The 24,449-nt window shown below is 38.6% G+C and overlaps 2 protein-coding genes across 3 annotated transcripts in view; both read left to right on the top strand.

Annotated features, from left to right (window-relative positions):
* The first annotated feature begins 512 nt into the window (after positions 1-512).
* The window catches only part of PDCD-5 (programmed cell death 5), a 123,370-nt gene continuing 99,433 nt past the window's right edge, over positions 513-24,449 (top strand). The window contains exons 1-4 of the mRNA XM_068225205.1: positions 513-627; positions 14,344-14,460; positions 14,666-14,777; positions 15,017-15,180. Of these exons, the coding sequence (XP_068081306.1) occupies positions 14,395-14,460; positions 14,666-14,777; positions 15,017-15,180 (342 nt within the window). The 5' untranslated portion in view covers positions 513-627; positions 14,344-14,394. The remainder of the gene's footprint in view (positions 628-14,343; positions 14,461-14,665; positions 14,778-15,016; positions 15,181-24,449) is intronic.
* On the top strand, positions 18,401-23,097 carry LOC136857486 (uncharacterized). Of its 2 annotated transcripts, XM_067136168.2 has the most exons (3): positions 18,401-20,665; positions 21,038-21,305; positions 21,452-23,097. In XM_067136168.2, exons 1-3 carry the CDS (start codon positions 20,647-20,649, stop codon positions 21,555-21,557), a joined length of 393 nt encoding a protein of 130 aa, XP_066992269.2. In that variant the 5' UTR covers positions 18,401-20,646; the 3' UTR covers positions 21,558-23,097. The 2 variants fall into 2 exon arrangements, with proteins under 2 accessions (XP_066992269.2, XP_066992267.2); XM_067136166.2 differs by having other exon boundaries at positions 18,402-21,305.

The following is a 24,449-nucleotide window of genomic DNA, read 5'->3' as shown; positions in this document are numbered from 1 at the left end:
GTAAGCAAGCAAGCTATTTGGTCCATAATTCCATAGCTCTGCCATCTGTTGGTAATATTATTAAGTATTATGAAGCTTTATTGAGCGAGTGAGATACTGTGAACGAAGTCGCTGCTGAACGACATACTCATCAGCTTCATCAGGCTTGATTACTTCATGAACTACTTCATGAACGAACTACTTCATTTGAACGGTTCACAGTAAAGAGTGTGAATGAGTGAAGTAGTTCATAGGAATGAACTGGTTCGACCCATCGCTACAGCTGACTTTCTTCTTCTTCTACTGCTTTATTTCGAAAACAACCTTGAGTGACGCAAGACGCTGCACTGCTCTTCCATTGTTTTCATTGCCAACTTCATATCTAATTCATCACATCGTAACTTACCAAAGTCTACTTACGCCAGAGTCTACTTTGTAAAAGTTGCGTCTATGAAACAGACTTCCACGAAACTCAACTAAGTGAACTTACGTAAGTCAAAGTCAAAGTCTCGTTCATGAATACGACCCTAAGGCTTACAACTAGTCATCGTTTCTGCAATCGGCCCAAAATTGTATCTGGGTGACATAACAAGCCCATATCCATTTCTGGAAGTAGAAGAAGAAGTGGAAGGAGAAGAAAAGTGGGACCAGGGGGGTGACACTTCATAGGGAGCGTCCGAAGCAGTTCCGAGATGGGCCATTCGATCTCCGCCAACTAGTGAAAACTAAAATTCCCTTTTGGAGGATTAATTTAGAGAGCAATGATTGGCAATACACATGCAGTTGCACGCGGTACAGAAAATTCATAACATGACACCGTTATCGTTGCGCGCGAAGAGAACTTGGTCGTACGGCGAGTGATAGTGCTTGTTGAACGAAAATTTGTTGAGATTCTTTCGCATTAAACGAGGTTTTTATCCAATATGCCGCATCTTAGACGGTGTGCTGCGCCAGGATGTCAGGAATACGCTGACGAGTTACAAAGTCCAGCACTTTTTAGATTTCCGAAGGACTTTGCTAGGTAAGTGAGTTTTATTTAAGATACAATTTAAGATGAATTTTAAAGTCGATTACAACATTCAGGGGTCAAGTTATTTCGTGCATTGAATTGAAAATAATTCTAATAAATTGTCTGAAGTAAATATGTACTATCTTGAAGTCTACTTTGCTTAGGTGCCGCACATGGGTCCAAAATTGTGGAAATAGGCAATTATTACAGCTCTCTGTGAAGAAGCTTTATGGCATAAGATATATCTGTGGAAGGCATTTCGAGCCACAGCATTTCTTTGATAAATTTCATCGAAGGCTGCACAGAAATGCTGTACCTACTGTATTCAGTGGAAGTGCTATTAGTGCAGAGGAAATGCTTGTGTTTGACCGCATGGCATATGAGTGTGTTGATGCTGGACAGGGATCACCTGTCGACACTGGTAAGTGTTCTCGTGTATGTAGTTGCCTGATAAGGTTGAATGGTGAAAGCATGACAGACGAAGATGAAGATAAATTCTCTGTACATTTCAGGAAAGCAATCGCCACATGGGATAGAACCATTCAGTGAAGTGGTTTCTTCCACTCCTGGATCCTCTAGTATGATTCAAAGCCAGCAGGGTGAGGAATTTTAATCAGCAGTATATTGTAATTGCATTTTAATTCTTTTTCTACCAGATCTTGGTTGATGTGATGTAACTTTTATTCAGTAGACTGAAGAAAATGTATGGTAAGCTATTTTATTCAACAAGGCAATTAAATTTGTATTTTTTTGTTTGATGTCATGTTACTTTAAATTTTATAGGACATCTATCTACTGTCGTGGATGCCAGGTTGATTGATATTGAACATTGTTATCATCGTCGACTTACTACTGAGAGTACAGAGAAACCATTCAACGAAGTGGTTTTTTCACCTCCACGACCCTCCAATCTGCAGAAAAAACTGCAGGGTAAGTATTTCTAACTCCTTTAATCAGGAATGTAATTCATTTCCCTTCCTTTTATTTTGAATTTTGTGTTATGTGATGTTACCTTTATTTTATAGGACATTCAGCTTCCTCACACCTTCCGGGATTTGCTGTCCTTGATGTCAGTGTGAGTGAGGGAGAACATTGTCATCTTCAGCTTTCTTCTGAATGTAGTGAGAAATCATTCAATGAAGTGGTTTCATCGACTCCAGGACTCTCCGATATGCAGAAAAGGCTGCAGGGTATGTGTGATTCAGCAGTGTAATTACATCTAGATTCTTTGTTTTTGTACTGAAGTTCGTTTGATATGATGTTATCTTTATAGGACATCTATCTGCCTCACATCTTACTGGATTTGCTGTCCTCGATGCCAGTTTCACACAGGGAGAAGATTCCCGGCTATCTCCCACTGAGTGTAAGTTTCATTGTACATTAGAAAGAGCAGGAACTATCGTCATTTCATTGTTATCCATACTGTGATTTCCTTTATTAAATTCAATGGACTTCTTTTTATTAAGGGTGAGAGAATGTAATGTAGCCTTGACTAAAAATGTTGGAATGACTAGTGGGTTATTGACACTTGTATTATTGCTCTGGATGTTTTGTTTTAACAGGATTAGCTTTCTCATTCCTGAATATATTTTTGATTCAAATGAACTGTTGGAGAGGTAGCAATAGGCTTCTCTCCAAAGTAAATCCACTCAGTTCTTTGCTTTAACGTCAGACATTGAATTCAGCATCCAGTGGTCCATCGGGGTATTTAAGAGTAACTTTTTTGTCAGAAGAGGAAAATTGGAATTAATACTGGGTTTCAAATACTTAATGGGCAGTTGTTGTATAACTTATATACCTATAGGGCAAAAATATAATATCCCTGCTGGGCTCAGTGGCTCAGACACTAGAGTGCTGGCCTTCTGAGCCCTACTTGACAAGTTTGGTCCTGGCTCAGTCTGGTGGTATTTGAATGTGCTCAAATATGTCAGCCTTGTGTCACTGGCACATAAAAGAACTCCTGTGGGACAAAATTCTGACCTCTCAATGTCTCCGAAAATCAAGCCCAAAAAGTACTTAGTGGGACGTAAAAACAATAACATTATTATAATATCCCTCTATCTCTCTAGCATAATTGTTACTAACCAGACCTCGCCAATCCAGACCAACAGTCTTTTCACTGGCCTCGTCTTGTAAGGATAGTCTTGGCAGCTTTGTAAAATGCTGTGACATCATCCGAGCCGTGCTATGTTTGTATGTCTAGCCTCTCTGATGTCTTAGCTGCACCACATTGGATCTGCAACCTATGTTTTTTGAAGGCTTAGCAGAAGCATAATCTTGTAGAGTTCACTAGAGTCTACACATAACGCTGGTGAAAGTTACGATATTTTAAAAACCGCATTTCAGTTGTAAATATCTATTTTCACAGGAAATTAATCACAGTTCAAAATACTGACTTTTAATTTTCATCCACTCTGTGACAAGAAACCACTGGCGTTCAAACTCCTCATTTAGTAAAAAATTATTTACATTTTAGCATTATAAATTATTGAAAGTTCACAACTAATACAGCACTGCGACAAAACAGCTTGCTCCAATACATAAATTAATGGCCTATAAATGCTACAATGAAATGCGATTGCAGTTTTCAATCACTAAAAGGAACAAAGGAATTTACCTCCTTACAGCAAGCTTGGCAGAAGACTACCCTTCCTGGGATACCCTGTAAGGGCATTAGGGGAGCCTACAGCCACCTAGGGGACGTTGTGACTAACAGTAATATTTGACTACACCATGGTTATTGCTCTATGCACTTGTCTTACTGCCAACCATGTTGAACCATTGTCAGTTAACGCCCGGGGTAGAGAATGGTACAGTGGGAAGATAGCATGACATCACTATTGCTGTGACAATACCCTGCTCTTAAATTCATATTACTCAAATTATCTGGGCTAATTATCATGAATTTCATGTGTTAGAAATAGAAAAATCCTATTAAGTTGTTAAGCTTTATTTATATGTATATCTCTCTTACAGCTGATTGCAGCGCAATACTGGCTATGGGGAAAAGGAAGCGAAGCTGCAATGGACATCCGGATGAACAAGGTTATTTATTTCTCTGCTATAATGTGTCATTTCTAGATATATTTTTAAGTATTTCATTGCATTTCCTATTCTCTTGCACATTAAAGACTGCTATGACAAAATCTGATTTGTCTTGTTAGTCAGCTTTTAGATTAGTAATGAGCTTGTTTCTGAAATCAAGTCAAACAGTTACTTGGATTTATTTCATCAGCTGAGAACATTCTAACAAGTGGTCTGCAATAGAATACTTGAAATGGAGATATATGTAATGAAATTTTGTTGTGGATGAGTATGGACATACACATAGGCCTACTTGAATTCCAAGTCTCAGCTCCGTGCTCATAGAATAGAGGCACGTGGTGGTTGGTAGTGGTGATATCTTCAGCTCAATGCTTTGTGTGTTTCACCTCTAGTAGTGTTTCTAAAGATTTAGGGTCCGGTACACAAGCTGACTATCTGCAAGTAGGGTCTCAGAAACTTTTTTAACTGAAGGGAGAATCCTACTATGTCCAAAGAAGGAACATAAATGTGAAAATTGTGATTTTTTGCCATTTGTAACTAGTTATTAATTGCAAATATTTGCCAAGCGCTACTCTCCAGGTACTCCAGTTTTCCCTGTCATATTTAATTCCAGCATCACTCTCCAATATCATTTCATCTTTCATTCTTTTATCATTGTCCCAAAGGAGTACGACAGGCTTCGGCAGCTGGCACAATTCCTATCCTCGCCGCTAGATGGGGACTTCATTCATTCCATTCCTGATCCGGCTGAATAACTGGAAACAGGCTGTGGATTTTTTTACGACTCTTTTGCCATACTAGCCATATTCATGACATCATAGTTCACCCCTTCAACATCTGCCATTTAATTTACATAAAATCACAAAGTAAGCACAACATGGGTTACAGCAGAAAATGATCACTTCACATCACACAATGCATACTGATGATATAAAGTTACCATAGTAATCACAATGATCCATTAAAATACTGTAAATTAAAAACAAAGGAAGAAAACCACAGAGATCGCTTGAGCGCCCAATCATTATGGAGCAATTTACGCTTCCGAATTTACAAACGTGGGTGCATGTTTAGGAATCAGAAAAGCATGTATTCAAACAATTCTAAACGGAATAACCAAAGGATCATCCATGCACTAACATTTCTAGGCTTACTTCATGACTACGAAATGAATGCATTTTTTTAAATATTTGTTTTCTTGGGTTGGTACACTGAACATTAATTCTTATTCCTTGGTTTCCATTACAGATGATAAAGTCAAGAGACGGATGAAGCAGAATAAGGTCTCGCCAGTGCTGCAGAAATCAGGCCTTGACCATGCAGACATAGATACTCCCCGCAAGGAAGCTCTTCTGAAGACTGCAGAGGAGTACTGCGAACAGGCCAGGAGAATGGCACTGAAGGTCGATAAACTGAAGGGTAATTGCAAGGGTCTTCGGGAGATGATAAGAAAGAAGAAGAACGTTGAGGACATGGAGGAATTAGTGTCGCCTGGAGTGTGGTTATTAATACAGGGCGAGCTCCAGAATTTTTCACGCCAGCCAAGTGGAAGGAGATGGTCTTCTCAACTGAAAACTTTTGCTTTGGCTGCGTACAAGAGGAGTCCGAAAATGTACCGTTTCCTTCAGTGCATAATGACTCTACCCAGTGAGAGGACTCTGCAGAGACTGTTAATGAACATCCCATTGCAGCCAGGTTTCAGTGAAGTTCTTCTTCAACACTTACAGACTCTCATGGAGAAGCTCCCAGAAGATGATAGAAAGTGTATCCTGATGTTTGATGAGATGGCTCTGCAGCCTGGGTTGTATTACGACGACAACAAGGGATACATTGTAGGGTATGAGGATTATGGGTCAGGACTTGAGGAGTATGGTATACCTGATAGGAGCAACCAGATTGCTGACCATGCTCTTGTTTTCATGATTCAGGGTCTCAAACAGAAATGGAAGCAACCTATTGCTTTCTTCTTCTCTAAAGGAAGCACAAGGGCAGAAGTGCTTGTAAACCTAGTACAGTATGCTGTGAGAGCCTTATTTCACCACAAAGTTCTGGTTGTTGCTACTGTCTGTGATCAGGCTTCCTGTAATCAGCGGGCAGTGAAGATTTTACGGCAGTCATGTCAAGAAGGTACCTATGAACCGGTCTTCAAGAGTGATGGACGTCTGATTGTGTGCCTCTTTGATGTGCCTCACATTCTGAAAAATGTGAGGAATAACTTCTTAACAGCTGACCTGGTTGTAGGGAAAGAAGTTTCTTCTTGGGAACATATTCTGTCTGTTTACAAGCACGATCGGGAAATGTATCGTCTAATGGACAAGTTAACGGAGAAGCATATGTACCCTCGAGGGAAAGGAAAGATGCGTGTGAAATATGCTGCTCAAGTGTTTAGTGACAAGACACACAATGTTATGATGACATTCCATAAGCTGACTCAAGGCCAAATGGTTCCAGGTGCCGACATTACTGCAAGACGCGTCAAAGATATCAATCACTTCTTTGACCTGACGAACGGCCCCAGTGGACCCAAGGACAAGAGAAGGTTTCGATGTAATGTATCTAAGGACTCGCCGCACGTAGATGAATGGCGGAAAATGAAAGGAGCTCTTCACAGCTGGCGATTCCAGAAGAAAAGTGATGGATCTAGCAGTGTGCCTCCCTGTATTAAAGGTTGGATAAGCACTGTTACAGGAATGGAGAGACTATGGTCTTCATTGAAGGTTTCTTTCAAGTACATGAACCTTCGGCAGTTGAATCAAGACTCTCTGGAGAATTTGTTTGCGGTGGTGAGAGATACATGTGGAAGCAATGATTCTCCAACCTGCATTCACTTCATAGCCGCACTGAAGACAGCAGTGGTAAATGGTTTGGTATCACGGCAACTGAAGGGGAAAAACTGTGAAGACGATAATGGTTCATTATTGAGCAACCTTCAGACTTTCTTGGATGCGTCTACATTCAGCATTGGAGGGGAATTTGAGCAGTCCATGGAAGAAACCAACGATTTCTGCAATGAAGTTGATTCGTTATTGGAAAATTCAAATGGTCTGAAAAGTCCACCTTCTGTACACAAGAGTTACAACATCATGAAACTCCACAGACAGTCACCTGCGTATGTATGTGGTTTTCTTGTTAAACAGGTACTGAAGGACTTTGATTGCGCTCTCTGTCAAGGTCAGTTAACCTGTAGCATGGAGGAGAGGAGCTCAGACCACATGTTTATTGAGCAGTGTGAGATGGACAATGGACAGAAGCATCTCACTTACCCAAGTAAGGAGTGCATCACTGCTTTCATGATGTGCAAGAGAGAATTTCAGGAAATGTGGGAAAGGATCAGCCATAAGAGAAACGTGCGGGATTTAGTGAGGAAGATCTGCAGAGATACTGGAGGTGCGGATTATGATTGGCTTTCGTGCATGGACCATAAGGATTCCTTGGTGACAAGACTTGTTAATCTGTTTGCGAGGAATTTAATCACAACAAAAGTGAAGAGACTCCATGAAGAAAGTCAACTTTCTGGCTAACTGGGCCTTTGAATTAACATCTTTTTTCATAACGTGTTGACTGGTGCAGGACTAAGTTCCCTGTGTACCATTTTTGTATAACGTGTGGTCACTGGCGCGGGATTAAGTTCTCCATAAACTGTTTCTATGTAACCTGTTCCATCATAATCATCGTCACCATTATCATCCATTTCCCTCATCCAGCTACTCTCTGTGGGTGGGGAGGTAGGATACACCCATGGTGTCTCCTGCATGTCGTAAGAGGCGCGAAGAGTGACCCCTGCATTTTTTCTCTATGATTAGTGTTATGTAGAGGGTGGTTGCCTAGTTGTAATTCCTCTTAAAACAATCATCAGCACCACCTCATTCAGCTCCTTCCATGTTGGGATGTTTATGGCAGTGGTGGTGGTGATGATTATTGTTTTAAGCAGAAGTAATATCTGCAATCGTCCTCTATCCAGGATCTCTCATATAAACTCACACCGAACACACATTGTTTGTATTCTGCGCTATGGCAGCTGCCTCGGCCTAACTTACGTCGCGTGGTCACCCTGCTTTAAGCGTGTATATAATCTTGTATCAAATGTTACCTTATAAAAGATGCTGGAAGTGTCTTCTTTCCTGGGTGTATCTGGTAACCACATTCTGGCTGACGCGAGTGAGTTCAATAACTGTAATGTTTCTGATTTCATTCGTAATGCTTTCTTTCAGTTCCTCCAATGCATGAGGATTTGTTCGGTACACTTTTTCTTTCAGTTTACCCTACAAGTAAAATTCACACACACTGTTACATCTGGAGAACGAGGGGGACATTGATCAGCTCTGATCACCTGTCTGCAGACACTTCCGAGATTGTTAGAAAGGAATCTTCTGCTATATGAGCAGGGGCTGAATCTTGTTGAAACCACCCCTTGCGAATTTTCTTTTTACGTTAACTGATGGAAGAATGTCGTCATTTACCGTTGTTAAAAAAAAATAGGCCCAATTATTCGTCTTGCACTAACAGCACACCAATCAGCATGAACATAATTAGGATTTTCTGCACACCAATAGTAAGAGTTATGACTTCACACGACCATTAAGATGAAACCAGAACTTTTACATACGAATATACAGTGTTGCAATATTAACTGTGCCAGGCTGAGTGGCTCAGACAGTTGAGGTGCTGGCCTTCTGACCCCAACTTGGCAGGTTCGATCCTGGCTCAGTCCGGTGATATTTGAAGGTGCTCAAATATGTCAGCCTCGTGTCGGTAGATTTACTGGCACATAAAAGAACTCCTGCGGGACAAAATTCCGGCACCTCTGCGTCTCCGAAAACCGTAAAAGTAGTTAGTGGGACGTAAAGCAAGTATTATTATTATTATTATTATTATTATTATTATTATTATTATTATTAACTGTCTCACCATTTTAACAGCTGAGATTCAGCAATTCAGGCTTGCCAGGTCAAACTCATGCAGGCTGTTTACCAGGTCAAGAACTATGTGTGCGTCTGTCGTACAACAGATGCCGTAGCGCAGAGTACAAACACCAGACGTTCGGTCTGGGTTTACAGCACCCCTATATACAGTAATACTAATCTGTGAGGAAAAAATGGAAGGGATCCACCACTTTGAAAAATGAAAATATCGGCCAAAGAAAGACAAGGCCACGAAGAGCGTTAAAATGAAAGACTCCCTAGCCTTCGAATGCTCTAACAGCCTTGGGATCGGGAAAGAAGAAGAGTGGACCAAAGTCGGACAGGGTAGATGAAGGTGAGGAGCTTAGCCCAAGTAAGTGGAAGAAATGCCAGGACTCAGGGCCCCGTGGTTGCCAACCCACACTCTCAAGATGAGAGCCCCTGGGGCAGGTGATACCGTTGGTTTATTACTACCGTCCGCACCCACAGGGGGGTGATTACGGCACCTTTCCATCTTCCTCTATCCAGCTGCCATTGTTCTTCCTTAACTGTGTTCCAATCCAGGTTTCAGCCATCTTATTCTGGGTCTCCATCATCCATCTTTGCATCCTTCCCTTTTCCATCCTGTAAACATGTCCAAACCATTTTTGTCCATACTGTCATAAAGCCTTTTCTCTCCAATTTCCTTCCTGACTTCTTCATTTCATACTCTGTCCTTTCTTCTTTCTCCTATCATACTTTCTTAAAATTTCCTTCAGTTGGTCTGGATTTTATTCTCTCCTTTTGTCATTGTCCAGGTCTGTGCTGCATGTATGTCTTGGACAAAATTTTCCGTAATTTCACCTCACATGCCCAGTTGCCCTTGTACTTTCTCTCTGCTCTCCGCACCACAAAATCATCTTCAAACATCGTTACGTCCAGCTCCCTGTCCCCAAATTTTACCTTTGTCTCCTTCACAATTTTGTCCATAACAGTGGTCATGAAAAAAGACTATTGGAGGTAAACAAAAATGTAACAAGGGTCTCTTATAGAATTCCATCAGTGAAACCTTAATGTAAAAATTGAACACTGTAGCAGTACCAAACAGCTTCTTATGTCCGCTTGAACTGCTGACAGATTGTGATTACAAGAGACCAATTTTAGGAATTAAAAACTGCAAAATAGGCTGGCGAAAATCCCCGAAAGTATCTATATAGGCTCTATATATTTGCAAAATGGGCAGTTAAAATAAAAATATTAATTTTGTTCAAAGGTAATTTCATTCCAGGTTTAGTTTTTTCAAATTTTACTTGTTTTTGAGACTATGCAGTGAAATTAGAATTATACGCATTCTTAGTGTAAAGAAATATATGATCATGAACTTGCATTGAACTAGCTGTTGCGAGTAAATGATACTAGATGGATTTATTTGCAGTGTTAAAAAGGTAGTCGAAAAATAATTCCAAAGTACATTGCTTGTAAGTAGGTAGTCTATTATGTTATTCTCTTTACCGTATTAGTTTAATCAATCAGTATTTTTAGAACTTGTTGACATTCGACAGTTAATTAAACTCAACTCTATAGCCTGCCCGCCTGGATGAGTGGCTCAGACCAGGCCTGAGGCCTGGCCTTCTGACCTCAACTTGACAGGTTCGATCTTGGCTCAGTCCGGTGGTATTTGAAGGTGCTCAAATACGTCAGCCTCATGTCGGTAGATTTATTGGCACGTAAAAGAATTCCTGCGGGATTAAATTCTGGTACCTTGGCGTCTCCGAAAACCGTAAAAGTAGTTAGTGGGACGTAAAGCCAATAACATTATTATCTAGCCTACCCTATGACTATGAGTCATACTCATGACCACTCGAAATTGTCTGTTTTTTATTGGAAAGAACCGCTCTGTATTCTCTCAGTTTGTATGTCGCATCATTGCACAATACTTCAATAATCGAATCACAAGGTCACCTGTGTACGTGGACAGTGAACAGCGAATGAGTGAGTCGACTGATTCAATAGCTTAAATAAAAAGATGTTCAATCAGAAAACCAGTGGGCTGCTGTACATCTCAGGAAGCCTATACAAAACATGATGATTTTAAAAAATCGTCTGCTGATAGAAAGTTACATTTTCAATGACGACAGAGCTTGTTGGCCATGCATTTAGGGTCGCGTACCTATGAGCTTGCATTTGGGGGATGGTGGGTTCGAATCCTACCATCGTCAGCCGTTAAGATGGTTTTCTGTGGTTTCCAATTTTCACACCAAGCAAATGCTGGTGCTGTACCTTAATTAAGGCCATGGCCACTCCCTTTCCACTTCTAGCCCTTTCCTGTCTCATTGTCGCCATAAGACCCGTTTGTGTTGGTCCGACATAAAGCAACTTAATTTTATTTATAATTAATATGTAGGCTACTTGCTGTGGACACAGGTGTTCTTACATGTAATTCATATATAGAGAGAGTTGCGACTTTCAGAGAACTGTGGAAAACTATAAGGTGGTGTTTTAAAGGGAGAGTTATATATATATATTAACTATGTATGTTTTGTGTTGTAATAAGTGTGTACAGTATTGCACAAGTATCTATTTTTTTTCTGCAGTTCAATGAAATTTCCAAGATATTTGAAATAATTTAAGAAAAGAAAAGACTAGGCAAACAATTGATAGGCAATCTCTCATCTGCGCAACAGTTCTAAATGCAGATCATTGATGATTGTGTGTACAAATATTTTTCATCTAACTCTATATAGTTATTTAATGGAGTTGTCACTGTCGGGGAAAGGCAAAGATGCAAGGAAGTGGCTGCAGTTGGGTCCACGAGAGTTGAAGTCTGACGTTTAGTGCAAGAGAATTATCTGTTGCTATGGCAACGATAGCAGAGATGCCTCATTTAAGGGAGCTATCGCCATGTGGGTGGTTGGCTTGCTGTCAGTCGCTTTTGTGATATTATTTGGAGTTGTACTGTGTTCGATGTGTTAGTTGGTGCTGGTTTATGTACCATACTTATTATTTTCATGTTTCTTTCCTCAATATTATTTTTATTAGGTTTTTTTTTTTTTAAGTTAATCAGTGGGCTAGTTGCACAGTTCTATTCTCTACTTAACATGTGGATTTGTTGAGGTTAGGCATTTTGTCAAACATCTGGTATCTAGTGGTAACGATCAGCCTGTAACATGACCCAGTGGAGACTGACATGATGTTTAGGAATTAATTGAACCCACTTTTCACATACTCCCACACAATGCTTAAAACAATATAACATTCCCCAAAAAATTCAGGTCTTACCATGTGTTCCAATATTTGGCAACTCGATTGTGTACCGGGTACTATGTATTTCAGTTTTGAAGTGTAATTTCCTTGATTACGTTTGAGCCTTCTACTTTGTCGAGTGCAAACATTTGCTTTTGGTGCTGTTTTATTTTATATATTTTGAGTTATTTATGTGATTTTATATGATGTGAGCAGCCTACTTGATATTTGTGCACGATTAATTTCTATCATTCCAGGTTTAGTGTTTTCAAGGTTTACTTGTTTTTTGAGAGTATGGAGTGAAATTAGAATTATACACGTTATTAGTATGAAGAAATAGTATTGATCATGAACTTACTTCGTGTTGAACTACCTAGCTGTTGTGAGTAAACGGTGTGTGTTTGTGCTTCTTACCTGTTGTTGTAATAAGTGTGTACAGTATTGCACAAGTACCTATTTTTTCCTGCAGTTCAATTTTGAACTTTTTTATTTTGTGTTATGAACTTATCAAGAATATAATGAAATTTCCAAGATATTTGCAATCATTTAAGAAAAGAAAAGACTAGGCAAACAATTGATAGTCAGTCTCTCACCTGTGCAACAGTTCTAAATGCAGATCATTGATGATTGTGTGTACAAATATTTTTCATCTAACTCTATATATTTAATGGAGTTGTCACTGTCGGGGAAAGGCTTTGATGCAAAGAAGTGGCTACAGTTGGGTCCACGAGAGTTGTAGTCTGACATTTAGCGCAACCAGCGGGAAAAAGTTGACTAACGCTGCTTGAAAATGGTCTGTTGCTATGGCCATGGTAACAGAGATGCCACATTTAAGGGAGCTATAGCCACGTGGGTGGTTGGCTTGCTGTCATTCGCTGTTGTGACATTATTTGGAGTTGTACTGTGTTAGATGTGTTAGTTGGTGCTGGTTTATGTACCGTACTTATTTCCATGTTTTTTTTTTTTTTTTTGTTAATCAGTGGGCTAGTTGCACAGTTCTATTCTCTAGTTAACATGTGGATTTGTTGAGGTTAGGCATTTTGTCAAACATCTGGTATCTAGTGGTAACGATCAGCCTGTAACATGACCCAGTGGAGACTGACATGATGTTTAGGAATTAACTGAACCCTCTTTTCACATTCTTCCACACAATACTTAAAACAATATAACATTCACCAAAAAATTCAGGTTTTACCATGTGTTCCAATATTTGGTAACTCGATCGAGTACCGGGTACTATATATTTCAGTTTTCATGTATCATTTCCTTGATTACATTTGTTGAGCCTTCCACTTTGTCGAGTGCAAACATTTGCTTTTGGTGCTGTTTTATTTTACATATTTTGAGTTATTTATGTAAATGTAACAAATTATTTATGTAAGTAGCCTAGGCCTATTTGATGTTTGTGCAAGATTAATTTCTTTCATTCCAGGTTTAGTTTTTTTCAAGGTTTACTTGTTTTTTTTTTGAGAATATGGAGTGAAATTAGAATTATACACGTTATCAGTTTGAAGAAATAGTATTGTTCATGAACTTACTTTGTGTTGAACTACCTAGCTGTTGAGTAAATGTGTGTGTGTGTTTGTGATTTTTGCCTGTTGTTTGGAATAAATTAATTAAAAATATAAACTGTGTACTTTATATGCTGCGTTTTACTGCTTCCTTGCCTTCTGTTTTCCATACCTATGTATCAAAGTCGTGGGAAGGGTTCAACGAACGAGGGAAAGAATGAGGTTATGTCAGATCGTGATTTAGGTAAGTACGGGCGTTTTGGGGTTTTATATGAATTGCATTAACATTTTCAGCAATCGCTGTTGCATTTATTATTTAATAGATAAAAATTTACAATAAAATGCGAACGGTGAAACGATACAAGCTAGCATAACACAAGGGTTGCCAACATACAAGTACGGCAATTTCAATTTACTTTTTCAAGTAAAAGAGACAAGAGAAGCTTGTGATACAACTTTCCTGCCGAAATGCCATCATTATCTCTATTGCAATTAAAATTTTAACAAAATAACAACTATCATCATCGTGTGTATTACGAGGTAGTATCGTGGGATTTATTTCCTTATATTGGCAGAGAGAGGATGGCCATTGTAGATTCCATGACCTGTTTTCTCAGCCAACTTTATTATACAGGAGTGACGGATCTATTTCTCTTACATGATCCTTGAGTGGGACTTAGAAAATTAGAATTTAACGATACACAGAATTGGTTTATCCTCGTAGAGAATGGCAGATCCGGAATTGGAAGAAATAAAAGCTAGACGATTAGCTCAATTACAGTCGGAATTTAAGGTAGAGCAGGTCAATTATGTTAGATTAATCGTGACTTTGTTAACGTAACTCCATGGAGTAATTTTTAAGCATTTATGAATACATAACCTCAACATGCGAACATGCTTAGTAGTACCGAAGTGAACTTTCTAATTCGTACTAGTATAGAGTTTCTATATTAATTTACAGTATACGTCAAAATAACCGCCCTTATGTTTTGTTTCAGCCCGGAGCAAATGCTTCGAATGAAAAGTCTGCAGAAGACCGAAAACGAGAGCAAGATGAATTTAAGAATTCAATCCTCACTCAGGTTCTCTCCCAGGCTGCTCGAGCACGATGTATGAATGATGCCATAAATTGATAATTTCATCACTTTTTGTTTCAATGTCTCTTTCATTAAAATAATTTTATTTCGTATTCAGGGTTATAGTCGACGCACTTCATTCATAACTGATCTTGGAACACTTGTCCTTCATAATCCAGTGTTTAAGAAAGTGACATTTGAAGTTTAAGTGGTTTATTTTTTAACATTGCTGAATATTCAGTTGATGTGAACTTTTGGATTTGTTTGTTGCAGTGAATACCCTGATGGTAGGGAAGCCTGAGAAAGGCCAGTTAGTAGAGAATATGCTACTTCAGATGGCCCGGACAGGGCAGATCATGGGAAAGCTTGGAGAAAATGAACTGATTAGTATCCTCGAGAAAGTTAGTGAGCAAATGCAGAAGAAGACGACCGTTAGGGTAATCTTTAGATTTATACTTTTTTTTGTAAAAACAAAATTCCTTGCATCTGCCTTTAGTGAGAGTAAGGGCTCAGTAGTTGTGGGTTGATATTTTCTATGAATACCTCGTGAATTATATTAATATCCTTATGCCATAAAAACAAGCAAGACTGTTGGTTCAGTGCCCAGTGTGGATAGGCAGAAATTTACCCTGTACTACCTCAGGTTTCTAAAATTCTAAGGAAGTAGAAATTAATCCACAAGTGGTCGGACGTGAGATTTTCTCGCATATTAAACTTCATTTAAAATAGGTAAATATATCATCCACAATTTTACAGAGCGTAAGTGTGAAATGAATTATTGAAATGAGATGCAGAGTCTAAGTTATACATTTTAGATCAGCCATATATTACAGAAACAAATTACTACTGTACTCAACGGAAATTAGGCATTAGTTCAGTCACATGTCAGTACGTCATATTCGCAAGAATGTTGGGTTGAATGGCTCAGATGGTTAAGGCACTGGTTCTATGAGCCCAAGTTGCTAGGTTCAATCCTGGCTCAGTCCGGTGATATTTGAAGGTGCTCAGACGTATCAGTGTAGATTTACAGACATGTAAAAGAACTCCTGTGGGGCGAAATTCCGGCACCTTGGCATCTGCAAAAAACCGTAAAATGTTGTTATTGGGACGTAAAACCCGTAACATTGTTATTAATATAGAACTTTCTGATAGACTCAATATGAATGCAAGAGTACAATAAAGTACAATAGGTCTTATCTCTTAGCATTTGAGTTAGTTGGAGTTTGTGACGGTGCTTATTACCCAGGGTTTTTCCTCGACTCATAATTTTTGAAGACCCATTCATCAGTAACTGCAATTGGAGAACGTTTCGCACGCAGCTTGAGTTAAATACTAATGCCTACAACAGGATGAAGTTTCCCTCTTGACTTCAACATAACACCAATGCCACTGGTCGCACAATGAGAGAACCTCTCACACAGGGCGCACAAATGAATCTTTGTTTCGACTAGGGGAGGGGATGCTTACCCTTCAAATTTGAATCACCTTACTTACGACAGTTATCAGCTCAGCTTGAAGAGGTAGCAGTCACCTCCCTTGCATCACTGAGAAGTAACCTTACAATACAAAATAATGCGAGAGAAAATCTCGTAGAGCGAATATTCGCAGGTTAATGAAATCATTTGGATGAGTGTCGGAGGAGAGATGTATTCTTTGCGATGTCCAGGAACCCGCCATCCCACCCCCAGAAGTACATATAGCCTACTTTTATAACATAACAAGAGCAGTACATGCCATTTTCCAGTGCTGAAGTAGCAGCTTCCATTCGTATTAGCCAGCATAAGCCGCATGTGGCGCCATTCCCATCAGTCATAATAACTATCTTATATTACCAACCGGGGCAAAATTAATGCACAAAGGAAATAGAGCACATAAAGGAAATAACGTGGAATACAGGATAGAATTAATGTTATATAAAACTTGCCCTAATGTGGTGGTGGGTACTCGGCTTTAAGGAAATCATACACCCTGACATTTAGGGGGAATGAACTGTTACTTAAACAGGGATTCGGGAAGATATCCCACGAAATTGTGTTTCTTCCTGCCGAACCCTGGAACCAAGGGAACAATGCCAGAATCTGCCGGCACAGGGGTTTCTGATGGGGAGAAATTAAAGGTTACTGAAGAATTTTCCTTTTTTTTGTTTAAAACATCAGTTAAAAAGACAAGAAGGGATAGAGTTCAACATTTTAAAATCTGGGAAGAGCTAAATATAGAACCCTTGGTCAGAACGTACAGAAAGCAAGACTGAGATGGTTCAGACATGTAAAAAGAATGGGAAAGGAACGGGTAGCAAGAAGGGAATATGGATGTATCATGCAAAACTTGTCTGCTAGGCAGCGTAATAGTAATCCCCGGTATGCGCTTTCCACTGCTCGATTGTTTTACATGAGACTTATATGGAGTATTCCTACGTTTGTGATCATTGAAATGAAACTTTAGCTTTAAATGCATGAGAATGGAGTTAACATATTCTGTTTATGTTTTTAAGAAGACAGGAAATGGTATAGGTGCAATGGCGATTACGGATTTGGAAACAGAATTGAAGAAAAGGGGCAGAAAAATATCCGGAAAGAAGCAAGAGTTGATTGAAAGGTAAGGACTAAATGCAGCAACTCCTTTTAGCATTTTTGTTAAAATTGAATTCTTTAAGTACAAATAGCATTTTGAAAGCATTCCTAATACGGTATTTTTCTTTTCTTTGCAGGTTAGAGGCGTACATAAGGCTCGACATTGGTGTGACAGCAGTGCCTGGGGCTGCATCCAGTACGACTGAACTTCATTTCCCTGCAGCGCACGAGTTTCAGGATCTTGTTTCAGAACATAAGACAAATATAAATATTTCAAATTTGGAATTAATGAATTATTTCGTATTCAGGAAGTCTGAAATTGATGGTCCTCCAGTGTCAGATTATAGGTCACTGTGTGATTCAGAGTACCGTACCGCACACGATGTTATGGCTGTTTTTCTACTTCTATATTTTCTTGCTCTCGGAGTTATTTCCAAGGTACCGGTGCCACACCACGAAAATATCGAAGGTACAGCCTTCTCCTTAAGTCTTCGTCTTTCGCCTAAAATTATTGAAATAGGTCATATTAACTCCTCAGAATGTCACTAGCTTATTATAAAATTATTTCTTAATTAGTACTAATTAGCTTACCAGTTTCAGTAATGACATAATCTTCAGCTGTAAAATGTTTCGGGCAGACCTTGATATTAGGAGTTACGTTTTTTCACAAGTCCTGCCTATGAATCGCATGCAACCACTTTTTACGGAAAGGATCCTGCTTAGGAAATTGATGTTATGAATACGATCGACCTTGATTTTGGGACATTGGGACACAGCAATAATCAGGCATCACAAATTTCTTGTTGTCTTTGTTGGCGTAACAATATATTTAATGTTTAAATTCATCATTTAACTAGGTAACTTCCATTAAAAACACATACAAAGAAATGACGATCGACAAGCGCATACTGGGTACTACTCGTGAGACATCTATCGGTAGTGTTCCAGTACATCCCTATTGGAAAGATCGAACAGACTTTGTGTGGCCCCCAGTAAGGTAGGAAGCAAGGCAACAATCCCTAACCCCATACAGAGATGTTATAATGTGCTATTTGTCTTTAACCCTTATACTGCAACATTCAACTTCAGCTGAATGTGATATTTTTCCTTTCACTGTGATATTCAACTCAGATCCACTTCCGAGGAAATACTTCATAGTTCGCCATTTACTATACTTTACTACCTGTGCACTTCATCTCCTGTAATATAATAAATATTTACTCGCCTATAACACGTTAAGATTTTACATGATATAGGCTAGATTGGCATTGTTCAAAAGCAGAAAAAGGAACATCTAACTTCTTTAAATCAACACGCAAAATAGTCATTTATTTATGCAAAAAATTATATTAGTACATTTAAAGAAGTTTGTATCAGCCCACTCCTGCATTAGCACGGCTGATTGGTCACATGACTAACCGCAGCACAACAGCCACACAGTGCTTCATGAAGATCAAGGGTGCACAGCATTGAAATTTAAAAATTTTTTATTAACAGAAATAACAGTTATAGATCCACCTAATCAATACATCAGAATTGAGATAATTAAAAGTACCTCGCAAATGAATTCAAAGTTCTTATCATCTTAGTACCGGTACTAGTTTCGATCAAGAATCTGATCTTCAGCTAAACGGATCAAATAACAGGACAAAACACATCTAAGAAATGAGTACGTAAAACTGTCTAAAACATGAAGGGGAATTATGTAGTTAAAACAAGTCAAAAGGGGACTATGAGAATCTAATCAGAAAAAGAACACAATGAACAAGAAAAGGCATACAAAATTACAATCAGTGGAGCTGAATGATTGTAAAAGGTTGAGTATAGAGTCCATAATGATTCTGGCAATATGTTAGCTTGAGATCCTGGTGCAGACATGCCAACTTTCATAAGTAAAAAAATCAGAATATATCTGGCATCGAATCGCAATGTATTATGGCATACCTATTGGAAAGATAAGTTACAGGAAAGAGACCATTTGGAAGACTGAGAAGAAGGTGGATGGACCAGATTTGGAAGGACATTAGAGAAGCTGGATTGGATGTGGTGGAAATAATGGAGCAGGAAAAGTGGAAGGACAGAAAGGAGTGGAGGAGGCTTGTTAACCACACCTGGGTGACTGGAGTGGGACATTGATGATGATGATGATGATGATGATGATGACTTTATATCTCTTCACTTTCTTTCTCCTCCCGCCTGACTTCACTGGTATCCACTTAACCCACTTTATACGTATTTATATCACTTCCATATTTGCATATTATACTCATTTTACTTACCTGTTATCAATTCCTGGTGACAGGCCATCTAGAACTAGCGATCTTCAACTCCGTAGTCCATCAGCTTATCCAGTCAGCTAACAAGTTACTTGATAGTTTGAGGTGTAAAATATATATATATAGATACAGATAGTATATTACCAGTAACACAGATGGCATCGCGATGTAATTAATATTTACCCTGAAAGATGACTCCTGTCGTCTCTCTCAATTGTTGCAAACTTAAATTCTAAGAGGAACAAAAATACATCAAACTCCAATCACGAGTTTCATTACCAGTGGTGCTGATTATTGTTTTTAAGAGGAAGACAAAAACAATCCAGTCGTGTGTCCAGTTTTGTGATAGTGGTGATTATTGTTTTAACTCTTTAATTCTCACATTAATTTATATTTAGTTTGCGTACATGGACAGTGGCTAAATATGTGGACACTTTAATAAAGTCGAATATGCATGACGGAAGCCATTGATATTGAGCCTTATTGAGTTTGGTGCTGTCTGCAGACGTTCAGTGACTAAATATGTGGCCACTTCCTGTTCTACATGTTTTTTTCCTGCACTGTGCTGCCATCTGGGATGAAAGTGGCTAAATATTTAGACACAGAGTTCTTGCGTACCTAGTAGTATCACGTGTTGCGCATATTCTCAGTTTGTTGCTATTTATCGAGTGTTTCTGGAGTGTTTTGCAGTATTACATTGTGATATTCATACACAGGCAGTATTTTCTTGTAAGTATAAAAGTTTTTAACCATCGTTTATACTCCACGTGGAGCTAATAGTTTTATTTTTCAACGGAATTGCAACCTAACCTTGAAATGGAGAAAAATAATACTTATTTCTGGAGCTTATGTAGCCTCTACCGACCCCTTGTATCACATACGATACACTGGGAATTTATTCTCTCTGGCACTTCGTATGCATGTTGGGAAGGTTGCACCCATTGTATCACATTCGTTACACTCTACGCTATTCAACTATTGCTTGTTTTTCTTTGTTCGCTGTTCCGGTAGATGGCAGGGGAGGTTGTAATCAGGTGGAGATTGAACCAAAACAACGATGCTGCGTAATAAACACGGTAAGATACATTATTACGTTCTTTATAACCTAAGATTGTTTGCTAATTGTGCTCCAAGTCTGGAGATCATATTTTTATCGTAGTAACGAATATTTCAATAAAATTTCAATGTGTAACACCAAGATATATCTTATGTATCATATATGATACATTGGTTCCTAACACTACTTTTCAAGCAGTTTTCTCGTGGGTTGTCTGTGATTTAGTATTTAGATTTTTACTCTCGGAATCGTCATGTTTTTGGCTTTAATGCGATAGAACGGTGAGGTAAATGCGTATCAAATATGTAAACCCATACAGATGTATTAAAAATAAAAATATATCGATATTTTAAGGTTGTGCTACACATGATCTTCCGATTTCTTTTGTTAGGGCTGGATGATGATGAGATTTTCGAGATGTTGGATGGCATAGATCCAAACTATTCAGATATTGAAATTGAAGATGAGGATATTGAGGCTGATATTCAAGCTCCAGCAGTTAGTATTGGCGTTGTGGAAGAAGGAGCTTCTGATGATGATGATGATGATGATGATGATGATGATGATGATGATGGTGATGATGCTAATGATGGAACAGCTTCCAATGGTGACGTTTCTGCCAGAAGGGATCCTACTCAGCGATGGCGCCACAAAACAGAGTGAGTAATTTTGTCAACTGGTCCATTTAATAAATAATCAACCCAGATGAAAGCTAAATTCCACAGATTATCTCATTGTGTGTTGTAGTTCAATCAGTAAAAAGTATCTTGTTACTAATTTTATGGTTTGGTGTTTTTCTTTTCAGGTTTCTGGGGCCATCTCATCATGCCCCATGTACTGATTCAATCATTGATTTTGAGGTTAAGAAGCCACATCAATATTTTGAGAACTACCTTCAAGATGACTTTTGAAGAAATGTCTGAATTCACCAACAGAAGATACATGCTGCAGACAGGAAAATCTTTGGAAGTAACTGGACATGACATGAAGATTTATTGGGGTGCCAGCATTGTTGTATCTTTATTAGGTTTTCCAAAATTAAGGATGGGTTGGGAACAAAAGACCAGATACCCACTCATTGCAGACAATATCAGTAGGAATAAGTTCTATACAATTAGAAGCAATATCAAAGTTGTTGACGATCAGGCTACCAGTGAGCAAGTTAAGAGTGCCGACAAATTTTGGAAGGTGCGACCAATGTTGACACGAATAAGAAATACTTGTTTGCAACATCCTCGTTCTGAGAAGGTGTCTGTAGATGAACAAAATGATACCGTTTCACGACCAAGTGAAGATGAAACAGTATGTGAAAGGAAAACCCCAACCTGTTGGGTTAAAAAACTCTGTTATGACAAGTACCAGTAGCCTTCGCTTAGATTTTACCTTGTACGAAGGAGATGGAAGGAAATTGTGTCGGAAAAGATTCCTCTCCCAGAGAAAATGGACATTGGAGGAAGGGTTGTACTTAAACTCTCGGACTCTCTTCCTTCTGGTTCAACCATTTTTATGGACAGATATTTTTCATCTGTGACTCTCTTTGATGCGTTGTTTACCCACAAGTCCATTTTAGCTTGTGGTACAATCATGGTAAACAGGATTCCAAAATCTGTGACACTGAAACGAGATGGTGATATGAAGCGCGAAGGGAGAGGTGCAAGTGACCAAGTTGTAAGAGCAGATGAAAAGATGGTTATAGTAAAATGGTATGATAATCACCCCATTCATTTAATTTCAACAGACTACGGTGTTGCTCCCATTGAAGACTGCAGGCGTTCGTCAAAGAAAGATGATCAGTACATACGTATTCCTCGACCATTCCTAGTCAAAATGTACAACAACAACATGGGAGGTGTTGATCTCTTGGACAGAATCCTCAGCAGATATGCTATGAGAAACAGGACTAATAAGTGGACAATTAGAACAATCCACCATTTTTTCGATTTTATGTTGGCAGCCGCTTGGATTGAGTATCGAATGGCTGCTATGCAAAATAAGTGGCTAAGGAAAGATATTCTAACCTGTTTCTCATTCAAGCTATGTATTGCAGAGCATCTCATCTACTCTCATGTCACTCGGAAAAGTGTAAAAAGTGAAAGTGAAGACGAAGATGAAGAAGTAGGAGAACAAAGAAAACGAACTCCAACCCAGCCACTTCCACCATTGGCAAAAAGGTCAAGAAATGCCATGCATTTACCAGAAATGATGACTCAACAGAAGTCAAGATCAAGGTGTAGAGCTCCCGGATGTTCTGCACTAACATGTCAGATGCATAGACTGTAACGTGTTTCTATGTTTCACTTCCCAAAGGAACTGCTTCCGTGATTTCCATACCACATGAGGGAATTGCCTGTTGGATGGGTATGGAAAAGCAACCATAAAATTCATTCTTTCGTTGTCTGATAGTTCTAATAAGTAAAAGGCTACGAAAGAGCTTATTTTAACCTGTATTAACATGTAAATACATTTTCTTACAATAAATGTTTGTTCTTGATACAGACCCACTGTATCATATATGATACATCTCCTCCTGCCACTTCGGAAACCATTTAAAAAAAAAAAAATTAAAATGAAAGTACCATTTTCAAGCCCTAAAAGAGTAAAATTAATTCAGGGAATCATATTTCATGAAACAAATTTGACCTTGGGTCTCTAGAGGGTAGGCAATGATTACCGTAACTGAAGTACAATTTTTATCTCATTATGATCCAGAAATATTGTAGTTGATATTTATTTTATATTTGGTTCACTAACTCGTTGCGCGAACGAGTTCTAGAAAGATACATGTCTTGGTGCATTACAAGGCATTATGTATCTCATGCCTGTTGTAAGGAAGGTGCTCTACTTCAGTGTTGCCAACTTAGCGGATTTTCCGCTAAATTTGGCGGAATTAGAAGACTGTCGGCGGAGAAATATACCATTTAGCGGACAGCGGAATTTTTGGCGGAATTCTAGATTTATTATAGCAGAATTTAGCGTTTTATCCATTTTACTTTTTTTAATTTGTACTCCAGTCTGTCTCTGAGCTATTCTGTATTTCTTGTCAGGAGCTAGCAGTCACATAAGGAAATCATGTTATTTGATTTGATGTTATGAGATCGTGGTATCATAAATTTGTTATGCATGGGGAAAGGGTACTTATCTCTTAGTTGATGAATGACGACGGATAATGAAACTGTGAGAGAGTAGCATTATTATTATTATTTTATCGATTTTGGCCAGCTGTGGACCACGTAAATAACTCCTCTTGATTTAAATTTTCTTTGCCGCCAGTACTCCTTCAACCTCCTGCTTGCTGCTTCCTACCTTTCAGACGTCTATTGTTGTTTCTTCTTGGTCGCTGTTTCTGGCTCTAGGAAACCCTTAAATGTGTGTAACTTTTTTCTAAAGGTGGTTCTATTATGGATGTCTTGATGTTTGATGTTCATTTCTTGCAAATCTTTCTTCGTGTTAACAAACCATTTTTCATAAGAGTTGCCTTTCCTATTGAGCTTATTGAAGTGGTTAAAGATTTCCTTAGCAAGTCTGTCATCAGCATCAGGCATTCTTGAAATATGTCCAAAAAATTTAACTCTTCACTTTCGAATGACATCTGAAGTTATTATTATTATTATTATTATTATTATTATTATTATTATTATTATTATTATTATTAATGCTCATTATTTGAGATCGTATTTCTTGGTGGAATTTTAGCGGATTTTTAGTAGTATTTAGCGGATCTTGAAAATATAAGTTGGCAACACTGCTCTACTTACACAGAAGTAGATTTGGTATTAAATGTTCAGTTTTAGTTAGCTGCTGTA

The sequence above is a fragment of the Anabrus simplex genome, chromosome 1 (genome assembly GCF_040414725.1).
Source record: "Anabrus simplex isolate iqAnaSimp1 chromosome 1, ASM4041472v1, whole genome shotgun sequence".
Taxonomy (NCBI): domain Eukaryota; kingdom Metazoa; phylum Arthropoda; class Insecta; order Orthoptera; family Tettigoniidae; genus Anabrus; species Anabrus simplex.
The sequence above is the reverse complement of the archived record's forward strand: the minus strand, read 5'-3'. Positions and strand labels throughout refer to the sequence as shown.